Source organism: Onychomys torridus, chromosome 18 (genome assembly GCF_903995425.1).
Source record: "Onychomys torridus chromosome 18, mOncTor1.1, whole genome shotgun sequence".
Classification (NCBI taxonomy): Eukaryota; Metazoa; Chordata; class Mammalia; order Rodentia; family Cricetidae; genus Onychomys; species Onychomys torridus.
In genome coordinates, this window is record NC_050460.1 from 42,531,590 (window position 1) to 42,545,008 (window position 13,419).

Below are 13,419 nucleotides of genomic sequence, written 5' to 3' on the forward strand. Positions count from 1 at the left end.
CACATCACAGCTTAGGATGCCCCTGGTTGGGCCCTGTCTCTGTGGGTAGGCACACCTGCCATGAGTATATCCCAGGGCCACCCGCATGCCTACATGTGTCTGTGCCCATGTGTAACATGTGTTACATGTGTAACTCCGCACATATGCCTTGATGTGGCGGCACACTGGTGAATGCATGAATGTGCACACCAGCAGATTTAAAAGTCATGTCCACACAGAGGTGACATCCACTCAGAGATAGAAAGAGATAAGTGAGATAGTGCTGATTCAAAAATCAAGGTCTGGGGACTCAGGGTGGGGGTTGGAGCAGGGTAAGAGAACCTCCTGGAGGCATCAGAAGGAGACAAGAGACAAGGCTAACTAGTGCTGTGTAGGAGCTAAGGGCTATGCTGACTAGCCAGGATCTTTGAGCCTCATTTCTGATGGCAAATCCTAGGGTCTCTACCCTACAGGGCTCGGGAACAGGAAAGGTGTTCCTCTTTGTCCCGGGCATTCTTTTCACCTTGGATTCCTCTCTCTGAGGGACAGTGAGGCTGCTTTCAGATCCCCCCCCCCCAAGGGTGATCATTATCAATGACCACTCTTATCTCTCCCAAACAGACCTGTGGCCTCATTAGCAGCCCTAGTTCCCAAGCCTTGGAGCTGCCCCCTCCCCTCTGGTACTCTTCGGCACACCCTGGGCTCTATGTCCAGCTCTGACACCAGGCACACAGCACATCCTCAGCATCCACGGCCCCATTGGTGTCTGCTTGGATAGTAAGAACCTCCAGGTAGTCATGGCACTTACCAGCAGGAGAGTTCTCCATCACCTCTGCCTGGTATGTGCCCTCAGTGAAGAGGGGGTGATTGTCATTCTCGTCGGCCAGAGTGACCAGCAGTAAGTCAAAATCCTGCGATGGGCACAACAGGGAGAGGGTTGAGTGATGCACCATAGAAGGGGACCATGCTGAGAGACGGGAGATTAAAAAAGCCTAAAGCAGGGATCTAGAGTTCAAGTGTCTTCTTTGCTGGCTGCTCACTGAGTGATCTTGGCAAGATACTATCCCACCATTGGCCTCTCTCCACTTTCCACTCTGATCAACAAGAATCCTAGCCCTTCTATGGGAATAGTGTGTGACTGTGGGCCAGTGTGGGCAAGAGGGGTACTTAGCCACACTACACTGCCTGCTGATGATTTTAGGTTAAAAGGCCAGTCCTGGCTTTCAGACCTTCACATCTGCTTGATGTTGGTTCAAGTTCATCCACACTCTCACACAAAGCTGCATCTGAATCCTCATGGGACCCCTAAATACAACTCAGCAGCACTATGTGAGGGTACAGAGAAAGTAACCTTTGCTTCAAAGCTCTGTGATGGACTTCTGGGTAACATGGCAGCTTAGAAGCCATATTGGACAAGTGTCTCATTATATTTAGGGAAACAAAGAAAGCAGAAATAGTTGAGGACTCTGCCAGCAGATTCTCCTGTCCCCATAGTCCACTTAATTATTGCCTCAACCAACTCCCCTCACCATAACCAACACAACTGCCACCACTGCCACAGACACCGTGGAAGCAGCAGATCAACCTTCAGCACTACTATGGAATTTACAGAATTGACATGGGGGATCGTATAAGGGCTTCCTGAGATGGCTGCCACCGAGAGGGTTTTCTGTGCCAACAGGGAACCCTGTTCAACAACCTGTAGATCGGTCTCCTCATTGAGCACAAATGCAAAAATCCAACAAAACACTTGCAAGCCTAAAGTAAAACACATAAAAATGATCAACATGGCCCGTTGGTGGTGGCTCATGCCTCTAATCCCACTACTCGGGAGGCAGAGCCAGGCAGATCTCTGAGTTCAAGGCCAGCCTGGTCTACAGAGCGAGACCCAGGATGGGCACCAAAACAATACAGAGAACCCCTATCTTGAAAAACAAAAACAAAAAAAAAACAAAAAAAAAAAATCAACATGATCAAGTTGGTTTCATTCCAGAGATGATGGGATGGTTCAACATACACTAGTCAACAAACACAATTCATCTCATTAACAAACTCAGAGTCAGAAATTACAGGATCATCTCAACAGATATGAATGTGACAAAATTATATCCCTTCATGATAAAATCAAGCATCTCATCGAGGATGAGAGGCATTCACAAGGGACTGTTGCTGGAGGTGGGGATGTTATTTTCTTAGTGGTGTAGCCACTGGTGAGTTGTTTGTGCTCCAGTACATACTCCAGATGGGGAAACTGAGGAACTGAGGAAGCAGTTGTAGAACCCTACCCCAACATCGGGCTAGTAACAATAGGCCAACTCCAACCTGAAAGAGACTGCCAGGCAACACCCACTTTTCCTTCCTTCCTTCCTTCCTTCCTTCCTTCCTTCCTTCCTTCCTTCCTTCCTTCCTTCCTTCCTTCCTTCCCATTCAGCTCTTTATTAAACAAGTCAGAAGGTGTCTTGGCAGAGACACATCTTCACGGTGTACAAGATTCTCCCACAACAGTAGAGTGATAGCACAGATGAGGATATACGGGTCCTAGTTTCTACCAAACTCCAAAAAGCATTCCCTAGGAAGGAAACATGGGTTTCCCCTTTACCCGACTACAGCCACAGAATGGTAGCTTTGTACAGCTAATCAAAATTACTTGCAACCTGATGCCACAGAAATGCTCTTATTTACATAACAAGAATTGCTTCCTGGGATATGGTACACAAATTTGCTCACCCTAACCTCAAGAGGATTCCTGTATGGTAACCCACTGACTTTCAAATAAAGAGCCTGTGCCTTTGACACCTGAGGGACCGTGTAGCCCCGCCCCCTCCTTTTACAACTTCCAAGTGCAGGTCTGAATCAGATGTGTGCACACACACCTGTGGTTTGGGGAAGAAGTATTATCATCTGGCAGTCACTGAGTGTTGGCCCTGGGCCAGGCTCTGGACCTAGGACTTAGGGATACAGCATTGCTGAAGACAAAAGGGAGGCTGGGAAAAATGAATTGGCTCAAGCACATACCCGTGGACAGGAGAACCAAGATCCAAAACCAGCGTTTGCTAAGGCAGATGTGTGCTTTTAAGCCTCTGGAAGGCTGCCAACCCCTCTCCAAAGGTGATGTGAATATTCTTTCTCTCTCTTACAACTCTCTCTCACACACTCTGCCCTCCCCTCCCCCTCCTCCCCACTCCTCCCACCCTACCACCCCACCCACACATCCGCCCTCAGTCTCTTGCAGCCTCACCTTCCTGGCTATGCGTGGGTTCTCCGGGTTGTCTTTCACAGAAACTGTCAGCCTGTACTCTGGGATGCGCTCTCGGTCCAGGGGCCGGTTGACAGTGACGATCCCTGTCTGGGATGTGCCTGGCAGGTTAGATGAGCAGGACCCTCCCCCCAACCCCCCCAAGATGCCCTTGCTCTGCCCACAGTTCCTAGGTGACTGGGAGTACTTTCTCCCAAAGTGCCTAGGAGAGCCAGAGGAGGGTACCAGGATCTTTCTAGGGTGAGGGTAAGTTGGTGATACTGAGTTCTCGATATCCCAAAAGAAGGGACCTTGGAGGACCCTGGGTTTCAAGAGTCTAAACACTCTCCAAGAGGCCAGGAGAGAAATTCAGGTGCACCTCAGTATGGCTCAAGCCATTTAACAGTTTAGAGTTCACATGTGCCCAGGAGAAGCCTTGGTGCGTGTGCACGCAGGGGTGGGATGGGGTCGTGGGGTTGTGGCGGGTGGTGGATGAACACCAGAAAACAGCTGTCCAACAAAGGCAAAGCAGCTACTGACTTGGACTGGGTTCCAGCACTGTGCACCACAACCCATGTCAACAGCACTGGACCAGGGCAACTATGTGGTGATTGACACAGGAGACCCTCCCTGGTGCCAACGGACGCAGCTATAGCCAATGACTGGCTGATTGACGATGCTGTGGCCAATTCAGTTGTTTCTAACACCATCCTTCTGCCGTTGAATGCCGACGGGCTCCTCTGCTGGCTGGAGTTCCCAACACCTGCTCTAGAAGTTGACTTAGTTTTGAGCAGATTTTTTTTTTTTTAATTACACTTTGTGGCCTTAGGTTTTTAAGTAGGGTCTCTTATAGCACAGACTGACTTGAAAAACTCACAATGGAGCCAGGATGACCCTGAACTCCTAACCTTGCTGATACTTCTCAGGAGCTAGAATTACAGATGCTACACTGCACCCAGTTTACGCTTGCTTTTTGATTTGGGGAGTTTATGCATTCCAGACTGACCTTGAACTCACGCACTCGTCCTGCTCAGCCTCACAAAGGGATTTGGGTGTGTGCTAACCACTCATGGATTCCCTATTTACTTTAGAACGGCTGTGGTTCCAGCTCTGGGGGCCAGTCCCTTCCCTGCCACAAAGAAGTCACTGCCTCAGTCTGGAACCTGGAACTCCTCAGTGAGCCTCTCGTAGGAAGAACTTGGGGGCTCTGGGCCGGTCGGGACCCTACCGTGGCATTGATGAAGAAGGCCCGCTCTCGGTTGCCCGCAGTGATGTTGAAGGTGAGGAGGGCATTGCAGCCACTGTCGGCATCGCTAGCCAGGACGTGGGTGACGAAGCTCGAGACAGGGCTGTTCTCGCTGATGGTGACATTCATGGGAAGATTCAATAGCACCGGGTCATTGTCGTTGATGTCCAGCACTCGGATGCCCACCAGCATCTGGGGGAGGGAGAGTCAGGGGGTGGATGGGACCGAAGAGAAGGAGGGGACAGAGACAAAGGTAGCAAAGACGTTGAGTGAGGAAGGTTGTGGAGAGAGGGGCAGATGGAGGAAGAAAGCTAGACAAGTAGAAGAGGAGGGGGGTCACAGAGGCAGAGGGGAGGGGGTGTACACCCTGACGGGTCTGGATCAGAGCCAGAGGTCTAGCAGGAAACAGTCTCTTGAAAGAGGATTATGGCCGGGTGTTGGCGGTGCATGCCTTTAATCCCAGCACTCTGGAGGCAGAGGCAAGTGGATCTCTGTGAGTTCGAGGCCAGCCTGGTCTACAAAGCGAGTTCCAGGAAAGGCACAAAGCTACACAGAGAAACCCTGTCTCAAAAAACCAAAAAAAGAAAAGAAAAGAAAAAGGATTATGAGGGGAGAATCCTGGAGAGCCAAGGCCCCCAAGACTAAGGCACCTCTGGTTTCTCTGGGCCAAGGGTGACAGTTTGCAGGCATTCAGGGTACAACAAGGGAAGCCACAGCTGGGCCAGACTCACTGTGGAGCTGAGAGGCGGTACCCCCCTGTCTCGGGCACAGATGGTCAGGTTGTAGAAGGCAATGGTCTCCCGGTCCAGCTCGACGTCTTTTCGGACCCTCAGCACACCCTCCACAGGAGAAATCACGAACTCCCCTGGGAGCCACCAGAACAGGCCCACGTTAGCTGGTCCTGACCGAGAGCCCCCTTCCACCAGCCAGCCTTCCTCATGAAGACTAGGGGCAGCTGAGGCGTGTGCCCTCCTGCGGCCCTTTGTGGGCATAATGGGAGAGGGGCCCTGATACCTACATGTGTATGTAATTCCTGACCAATCAGCTTCCCCTCCTGGGCCTCGAGCTGGCCAGAGGCTGACCCAGGTGTGATAGCTATATTGAAAAGTGGGGGTGGGAGTTCTTGGGTTTTGTCTGTTTCGAGGCAGAGTTTCACATAGCCCAGGCTGGCCCTGAACTCCTGGCCCTAGGCCTCCGTGTCCGAAGTGTTGGGATTCTGGGAATGTGCCACCACCTCTGACTTATGGGGCCCCCTTCCTACACAACACACTCTTCCTGTCTACTTGTGGTCAGAAACCAGCAAAGGTATTAAGAACTCCGGAAAGTGTGTTCTAGACAGGTAGAAACAAGGCACAAGATGAGCTGCAGGGTGTCTGGAGGCTGAGGCCACCCCTGGGCCATGTCACAGCAGAACATCACACCACTGTCTAGGCTGGCCACCACCACCAGGACCAAAGCAGAGCGCAGTGACCTGTCCTCCACTTTATGCAAATAACATCATCAGCGATGCAAAGCTGGCTATTTGCCTCTCCCTGGAAATCTCCATTTCCTTTTGCTATGTGTTTTTGTTCTGTGATGACACTTCTCTTGGGGGTAGGGACATGGCTGAGAAGTTGGAGCATTTGCCATGCAAGGACAAGGACTGGAGTTTGGATCCCCAGAACCACCCTGCCCCTGCCCCCAAAGGCCAGGAGGTCATGTCATCCCTCCTGTAATTCCAGCCTCAGAAGGCAGAGAGACAGGAGGTTCCCCAGCACAAGCTGGCCAGCATATCGGCAAGTTCTGGGTTTGATTGAGAGAGCCTGCCTCAATGAATAAGGCAGAAGACGGCTGGAGGCTGATTCCTGACATGAACTTCAGGCCTCTGTGTGCATGTATACACACACACACACACACACACACACACACACACACACACACACACACAATAGAGAGGGAAAACCCCTCCCAATTCCTTTGCCTCATCTCTGAATTCTTTGTCTGGTGGAGGTAAGAATCATTGGGCCGATACCTCAGCCTGCTGCCTCTAGCCTTCCCAGCCTCCACTGTTGGCAAAAACTACTGCCCAGGTAGGAAGCCTTGTGAGAAAAGAATGCATGAAGGCCCCTTTGCCATAAAGGAGGGCTGTTGCTGTGAGCTCCGGGGAGCAGGTTAGTAGGATGAGGGGCCCTGGTTAGCCCCTGTCTGGAGCCCCCAAATGGAACACAGTGTGAGAACTTTGGGGCCTGTGGTAACGTCATTTTCAACCCTGAGGTTCAGATCTAGACCCAACTGAGGGCCAAGGTACTAATGTCTAAAGCAGTGACCCCAGAGCCGCAGATCCTGGTCTACCCTGTGGCTCCTGTCCTTTGGAGAAGGAAGTTAGGAGGCAGAGAACAGCGTTCTGGGTGCTTCCTGCATGGTCATGGCAGGACAGAGGTCTGAGTCCTCTGGGACTTGAGGCTTTCTTGATAACACCCCTCAGGACTGATGGGGTAGAAGTTTGGGAGGGGAGGCAGAGAGACAGAGAGACAGATAGAAGGAGCAGGAACCTCGGTGGAAACGGAGAAGGGGCTGAGGCTCTGGCGATGGGCAAGAAACAGGTCACTTCACCTCTGCACATTCTTCCAGGAACTGAGTGAGCTGGGGAGAAAGTCATTCCCCTACCTTTCCCTTTCCCTTGAGATAGGGTCTCACGCTCCAGCCCAGGTCGGCCTGGAATTGGTGGCAACCCCCCTGTCTCAGCCTCCAAAGTGCTGGAATACAGGTATGAACCACCACTCAACTGTTTTTCTTCCTTTTGGCACTTGGGGCTCAGGCCCACAGTGGGGCACACACAGCTTGGCAAAGATGGAGGCCTAAGCATCTCTCACAACCCAGGTCACTAACACCAGTCCTGGGATGCTGCCTGCCACCGGTCCCCAGCTTCTGTCACAATAGTGCCCATGCTCACCTACAGCTGTGATTTCCTGTCAGCTTTTCCAGGCCCGGGCTCCCTGGCCTCACCCTCCCTCCCTAAGGCAGAGGAAGCTGGACAAGCAGGATGTCCTGTGCTCTAGGCTCCAAGGTCTCCAAAGAATGGGGATTCCCTCTCTTGGGGTTTCCCAACCCTGTTGACACACCGATATGTGCTGGCAAATGGCTTCCAACCACACCGGCAGAGGCAGGGAAGACCTGATCACCCTGGAAGGTTTGGGGGACTCTGGCTAGACTCCTCCAGTTACATATTAGTCCCCTCAGCAGCTTGCCTTGGCCAGAACTCCTGACACCCCAAACCTCCTCATTCCCCACATCTGGAGACAGGAGGCCACAACCTTCTGCCCAGTTGTGTCTGGGCTATAGCCTGATTCTTAGCAAGCCTTGCCTTGATTGTTCCATCTGGAAACTGGGCTCACAGGCAGGAGTCCTCTCCAGCTGGTTTGGTAACAAAGGAACTCTTTTTTTTTTTTTTTTTTTTTCCCCGAGACAGGGTTTCTCTGTATAGCTTTGTGCCTTTCCTGGAACTCACCCTGTAGACCAGGCTGGCCTTGAACTCACAGAGATCCGCCTGCCTCTGCCTCCCGAGTGCTGGGATTAAAGGCGTGCACCACCACCGCCCAGCTTCAAAGCAACTCTTAATATAGGAGGGGGATCCTGAAAGGGAGGCCAGGTGCTGTCTGGGGGACTGAGATCTTGCAAGGAAGATAGAGAGGTGGGCAAGGGATCCCAGGATGGCTTGGCCGAAAGGGGTAGTCGGGAGGTCCTGAGGAGGAGGAAGGCTTGGTGGTCAAAGCTCAAGCGGGGATGGAAAGTTTCCTAATTCCTTTTCGACAAGAATTGCTGGGAATGGCAAGTGCAAAGGCCCTGAGGTCTGAGCACCCCTGGAGCTCAAGGAATCTTGAAAAGACCGTGTCTAGTGGGCAATCTGAATAAGAGAATGAGGGGGAAGAGGTGATTTTTTTTTCCCATATGGCTTTGAGGGCCATTGAAAGGTCTTGGCATTTCCTGAGTAAGGTAGACACCATGTGGGCTTTGAACATGGGAGGAACATGACTTGACCCAGGTTTTAAGGAGTTCACTGTGGTTCCTGTGCTTGGGGCATTTTGGAATGAAAGCAGGGAGGTCATGTGAGAGCCTAGCACAAACACTTGGGCTGGAGATTGAGTAGGTGACTGGGTGGGTGGGGAGCAGGCCCTGCAAGCTCAGGCTGCAGTGGCCTTTGTGCGGAGCGGCCTGGGTGTGTCCCTTTATCTACTGTCGAAGAATAGGTTTGAGCTGGAGTCCGTATCTACTTTTCTGTTTCCAAGATGAATCCCAGGCGAGTGGTGGTGGTGGGTGGTGGTGTGTGTGTGTGTGTTTGTATGTGTGTGTGTGAGAGAGAGAGAGAGAGAGAGAGAGACAGAGAGAGACAGAGAGACAGAGAGAATGTGTGTGTAACCCTGAATCAAGTCATGTCTTGCTCAAAGCACCATGGTGTTCACCTCACTCAGTAAATACCAAGTCCTCTGGATGGCAGTATCTCTGTCTCCTCCTCTTCTTGCTCAAGTTCACATACACATACCAGACACTCTGCCATTATCCTACCAGGCACGCTTGGACCACAGGGCCTTTGTGCTTGCTGTTCTCTCTGAAAGTCTATTCCCCACCTGTCCACTCAGCTCAGTTCTTGTCTGTGTCCCCTGGCACATGACCAGCACATAGTAGGCCCTTATGAACAATCATGGAATAATCAACTAGAAAGCAGGATGTTTTATAAATACTTGATATCTGCTTTGGTTCTTAAGAATGGGGTGGCCTGGGCTGGAGAGATGGCTCAATGGTTAAGAGCACTGACTGCTCTTCCAAAGGTCCTGAGTTCAATTCCCAGTACCCACATGGTGGCTCACAACCATCTGTAATGAGATCTGGTGCCCTCTTCTGGCCTGCAGCCATATATGCAGGCAGGACACTGTCTACATAATAAACAAACAAACAAATAAATAAATCCTTAAAAAAAAAAGAATGGGGAGGCTTGGCACCCCCCCAGGGCCCATGTGGGTGACTGGTGACTGCCACAGTCTTGGCCACTTCCCTGTTACGGCCTTTTGAAGGTCGCTCTTCCCATGGTGTCTTTTGATGGATTCCCTGAACCCTTGAAATTCTTGCTCACAAAATGTCTTGAGAGAAAGTGATCTTCCAGCCTCCAGCCTCTGAGCCAGGTTGGCAGTCATGACAGCTGTGTAGGCTTTTTGTTTTCTTATGGTTATTTTATTTTATTTAAAGGTAGCTTCTCACCAAGTAACTTTGCCTGGCTTTGAACTCATAGAGATCCACCTGCCTCTACCTCCTGAGTGCTGGAATTAAAAGCATGGGTCACCATGCTCAGCTGTGTAGGCTTTTGTTCGGTGACACTGAGGTATTCAGAGAAGCCTAATGCTCCCCAAATGTACACCCTGGGTCCTGGGGTCCTGAGATGCCTGTGGTGATGAGGCTTGCTTTCCTTCACTAGGATGTTTCCTACCCATGCCTAGAGAGAGTTATGATTCTCCAAGGCCACTGGCCTGTGTTCCCGATGGCCATGGCATTCTCCCCATACCCCTGTGATAAAGGCATGTGGAACTGAGGTCCAGGGAGGGCAAGGTCACACAGTGGTTGGTGGACTGTGTGGTGGCCTCCCTTACCTCAGTCCTGAGCAGGTGAAGAGAGCTCATGCCCATCACACTGCTCCGTGCAGACCATACTTACCCAGTGGGTCTCCATCCACAACACTGTACTCCACCTGCCCATTGGGACCAGAGTCCCGGTCGTGGGCCAGGAACGTCCACACTCTTGGCCCTGGCTGGCCCTCAGTGACGTCAAATGGTCCTTCATAGTCTCGGGGGAAAGTGGGCACGTTGTCATTGATGTCATTCACATTCACAAGCACCTGAGACAGTGAACAGCTTAGCTAGGATTAGCCCCAGATGTCCGGGGAACCTCAGCAACTGCACCATCTGGTGCTGATATCCATGGGCTAAGGTGTGTGGTGTACAGTGTCACAGGGTGGATGGGCATCTAAGCTGTGCATGTGTGTGAGCTCTGGTCCAAGTTCCCCCCACTACACACCGTGTGTGTGTGTGTGTGTGTGTGTGTGTGTGTGTGTGTGTGTGTGTGTGTTTCTGGGAATTGAACTCATGACCTTGCACATGATAGGCAAGTATCCTACCACTGACCTCCCCAGCCCTGTTTTTTTGTTTTTGTTTTTGGACACAAGGTATTTTTACATAGCCTGAGCTGCTCTTGACCTTGTAACTCTCCTGTCTCTACTTTCTGTGTGTCTGTGTCTTTATGGACATAACTGATTGGCACTGTCACCATGCCGACTCATCCCTGTACTCTGGGCATCTTCTGTGCTCCCATTTGCTCCTCCTCTATCCTGAAACGTAGCTTTCATTCATGAGGAAACAGGAGCACAGGGAGGTCACGTGATTTGTCCAGGCTCACGCAGCCAGGAAGTGGAAGAGCAAGGATCTGAATCACTGTTAGTTTGACCAGAGGGCATGCTTTTTCCCCATGAAGGGGGTTGGGGCATGCAGGTGTTTTCACTCATCTGCTAGACACAGTCACAGAGAAGTTGAGTGACTATCTCCAAGTAATACAGCAAGTCTGGAAGGGCTGCTGAGCTGGACAAGAGCCTTTGCATGCAGGCATTTCCTCCCAACAGGCGTTTCCTTCCCCTTCCGTCATGGAGCCTCCTGGGTCCTCTTTGTTCTCCCTCACTTCCACATTGGCGATGTATCCCACCTACGTACCGTGGTAGTAGAGGTGAGGCGGTGGGACAAGATGGGACACTGGTCCGTGGCAGTGACAGTCAGGGTGTAGCGGCCATGACTGATCTCATAGTCTAGCTCCTTGGCAGCAGTAATGACACCCTGGGGACACAGGAAGTACAAGGGGAGAGGATGATGAGTGATGGCCCTAGGCCAGTCTATGATTATACTAAATAGACCCTGACATCCTAACCACAATTGCTGTAGCTATACCTATAACAGACATCACTAATCAATCACAACACTACTGAAGACAGATAGGTCCTATCCACTAAAGCTTTCCACCCTGTTACCCCCTGTCACTGGGCATTCCAATTTCCTTCTAGGCTCTATGTTTGCTCCTTATGCCCTATGATGTCACCAAGCTTCCCACTAAGCCCTGGAGAGACTTTGCCCCCTCCTGGATCCCCCAGCTGCTGACCGTGTGCCTGTTGATTCGGAAGGTATTGATGATGTTGCCTGCCACAATGGCATAGGTGACAGTGCCATTCGGTCCCTCATCCAGGTCTAGCGCCTGGATGGTGATAAGACTGGCGTTGACGGTATCCGGACCCTCATCCAGCACCACCTCATAATGTGGCTGCTGGAACACAGGAGCATTATCATTCTCATCCACGATAGTCACATACACGTGGGTAGTGGCCTGGAAAGAAGAGCGTGATCAGGTGGCGTGGTCATGGGGCCAGAGGGGATAAAGGTGGATTCACATGGCTGTTTTTCTGGGTTAAACTCACTCAGTGTGATCCATTATAGGATCCAATATAGGGAAGAAAAGGGGAGAGAATGGGTTGAGGAAGAAGCCACAGGCTGATAGGAGAAAGTGCAAATGTTTTATAAAAACCAAGCCAGGTAACTGTTTAGGGCCAGGTTAGCACGTATATCACCATTTCTATGTCTATGCTCATGGCAGACATCACCAATCAATTACAGCACTGCTGAGGCCAAAAGCAAGCTTGGAATTCTTGTCAACACAGTGCCCCAGTGATTAAAACTGGCACATAGAACTAGGCATGGTGGCATATACCTAGAATTCCAACACTTGGGAGACGGAGGCAAAAGGACGGCTACAAGTTCAAAGCCAGCCTACTCTTCACAGTAAGACTGAGGTCAATCATGGTTACATGATGATACTCTGTTTCAAAGAAATCAGCCCCCAGAAACCCTTCAGACATATGGGGTGAACTTCAGTAGCCTCCCCAATTTAGAGCATTGCCTATAATCTTCCTGACCAGATTACACGAGGCAAGAACATGAGGTCTTCAGTCCACCATGTAAATAAAAAATACACATTTCTAGTACTTTAAAGAGGTAGGACTTAGGGCTTGGGCAATTTCATGGTTAGACTCTGTTGACCTCTGAAAAGTCCAACCCATAGGACATGCCTTCATTGTAAGAAGTCTCTGGTCCTGTGATTGGCTATCTCTAGCTGATGCTTGGCCCATCAGACTATGAATCATACTCAGCCAATCAGAACTCAGTGGTCAGCACTCAAGAACATATTGCAGATGGCTGACTGGCTCTACACACAGAGGGGGCAATGCAGATAGCCTTCGCACGTGCGTGTGTGTGTGTGTGTGTGTGTGTGTGTGTGTGTGTGTGTGTGTGCTGTTCCATGTTCTAGCCTCATCCCTCTTCTCCGCCTTCCACTCGGGAGGCTGCTCCTCTGGACCACCCTGCCTGGGACCCCTTGCTGTCTGGCTTCCAGAATTGGCCTGTGGGAATTCCTGGCAGGAGAGGGGGAGGTGGGGTGGGCAGGCTTCTTTTACCCTTCTGCTCCTCACAGCAGTTCTGTCCCCACTGTGTGTCTCCTGCTGGGGACCCTCTCCAAGCTCTAGCTCTTTCTGGTATGCGATAGTGTCATCTCCTTTGTGATGGTTAATATTGATCTTGGTCTAAGTTGGGTTTCTGTTACTGTGACTGAACAACTCAGAGAGGCAAGTTGGTTTACATTTCCCCATCATAATCACTGAGGGGAAGTCAGGACAGGAACTCAAGTGTGGTAACACATTTTGCTGAAAACACCTCTTTGCCTTTGAAGATACTGAAACCTTGTTGGACCTTGCAGCTGAGTTTATAACATGCCTTGAGATCATATAAGAGTATATAGTTAAAGCTGGGTGGCAGTGGTGCACACCTTTAATCCCAGGCAGAGCCAGGAGGATCTCTGTGAGTTCGAGGCCAGCCTGGTCTACAGAGCGAGTTCCAGGACAGGC

At 51.0% G+C, this 13,419-nt stretch overlaps 1 protein-coding gene across 1 annotated transcript in view; it reads right to left on the minus strand.

Moving 5' to 3' along the window:
• Cdh23 (cadherin related 23) overlaps positions 1-13,419 on the minus strand; it is a 380,451-nt gene that overhangs the window by 21,881 nt on the left and 345,151 nt on the right. The window contains exons 39-45 of the mRNA XM_036167012.1: positions 11,628-11,849; positions 11,189-11,308; positions 10,143-10,323; positions 5,192-5,325; positions 4,443-4,652; positions 3,218-3,325; positions 788-890 (exon numbers count right to left, since the gene is read on the minus strand). Of these exons, the coding sequence (XP_036022905.1) occupies positions 788-890; positions 3,218-3,325; positions 4,443-4,652; positions 5,192-5,325; positions 10,143-10,323; positions 11,189-11,308; positions 11,628-11,849 (1,078 nt within the window). The remainder of the gene's footprint in view (positions 1-787; positions 891-3,217; positions 3,326-4,442; positions 4,653-5,191; positions 5,326-10,142; positions 10,324-11,188; positions 11,309-11,627; positions 11,850-13,419) is intronic.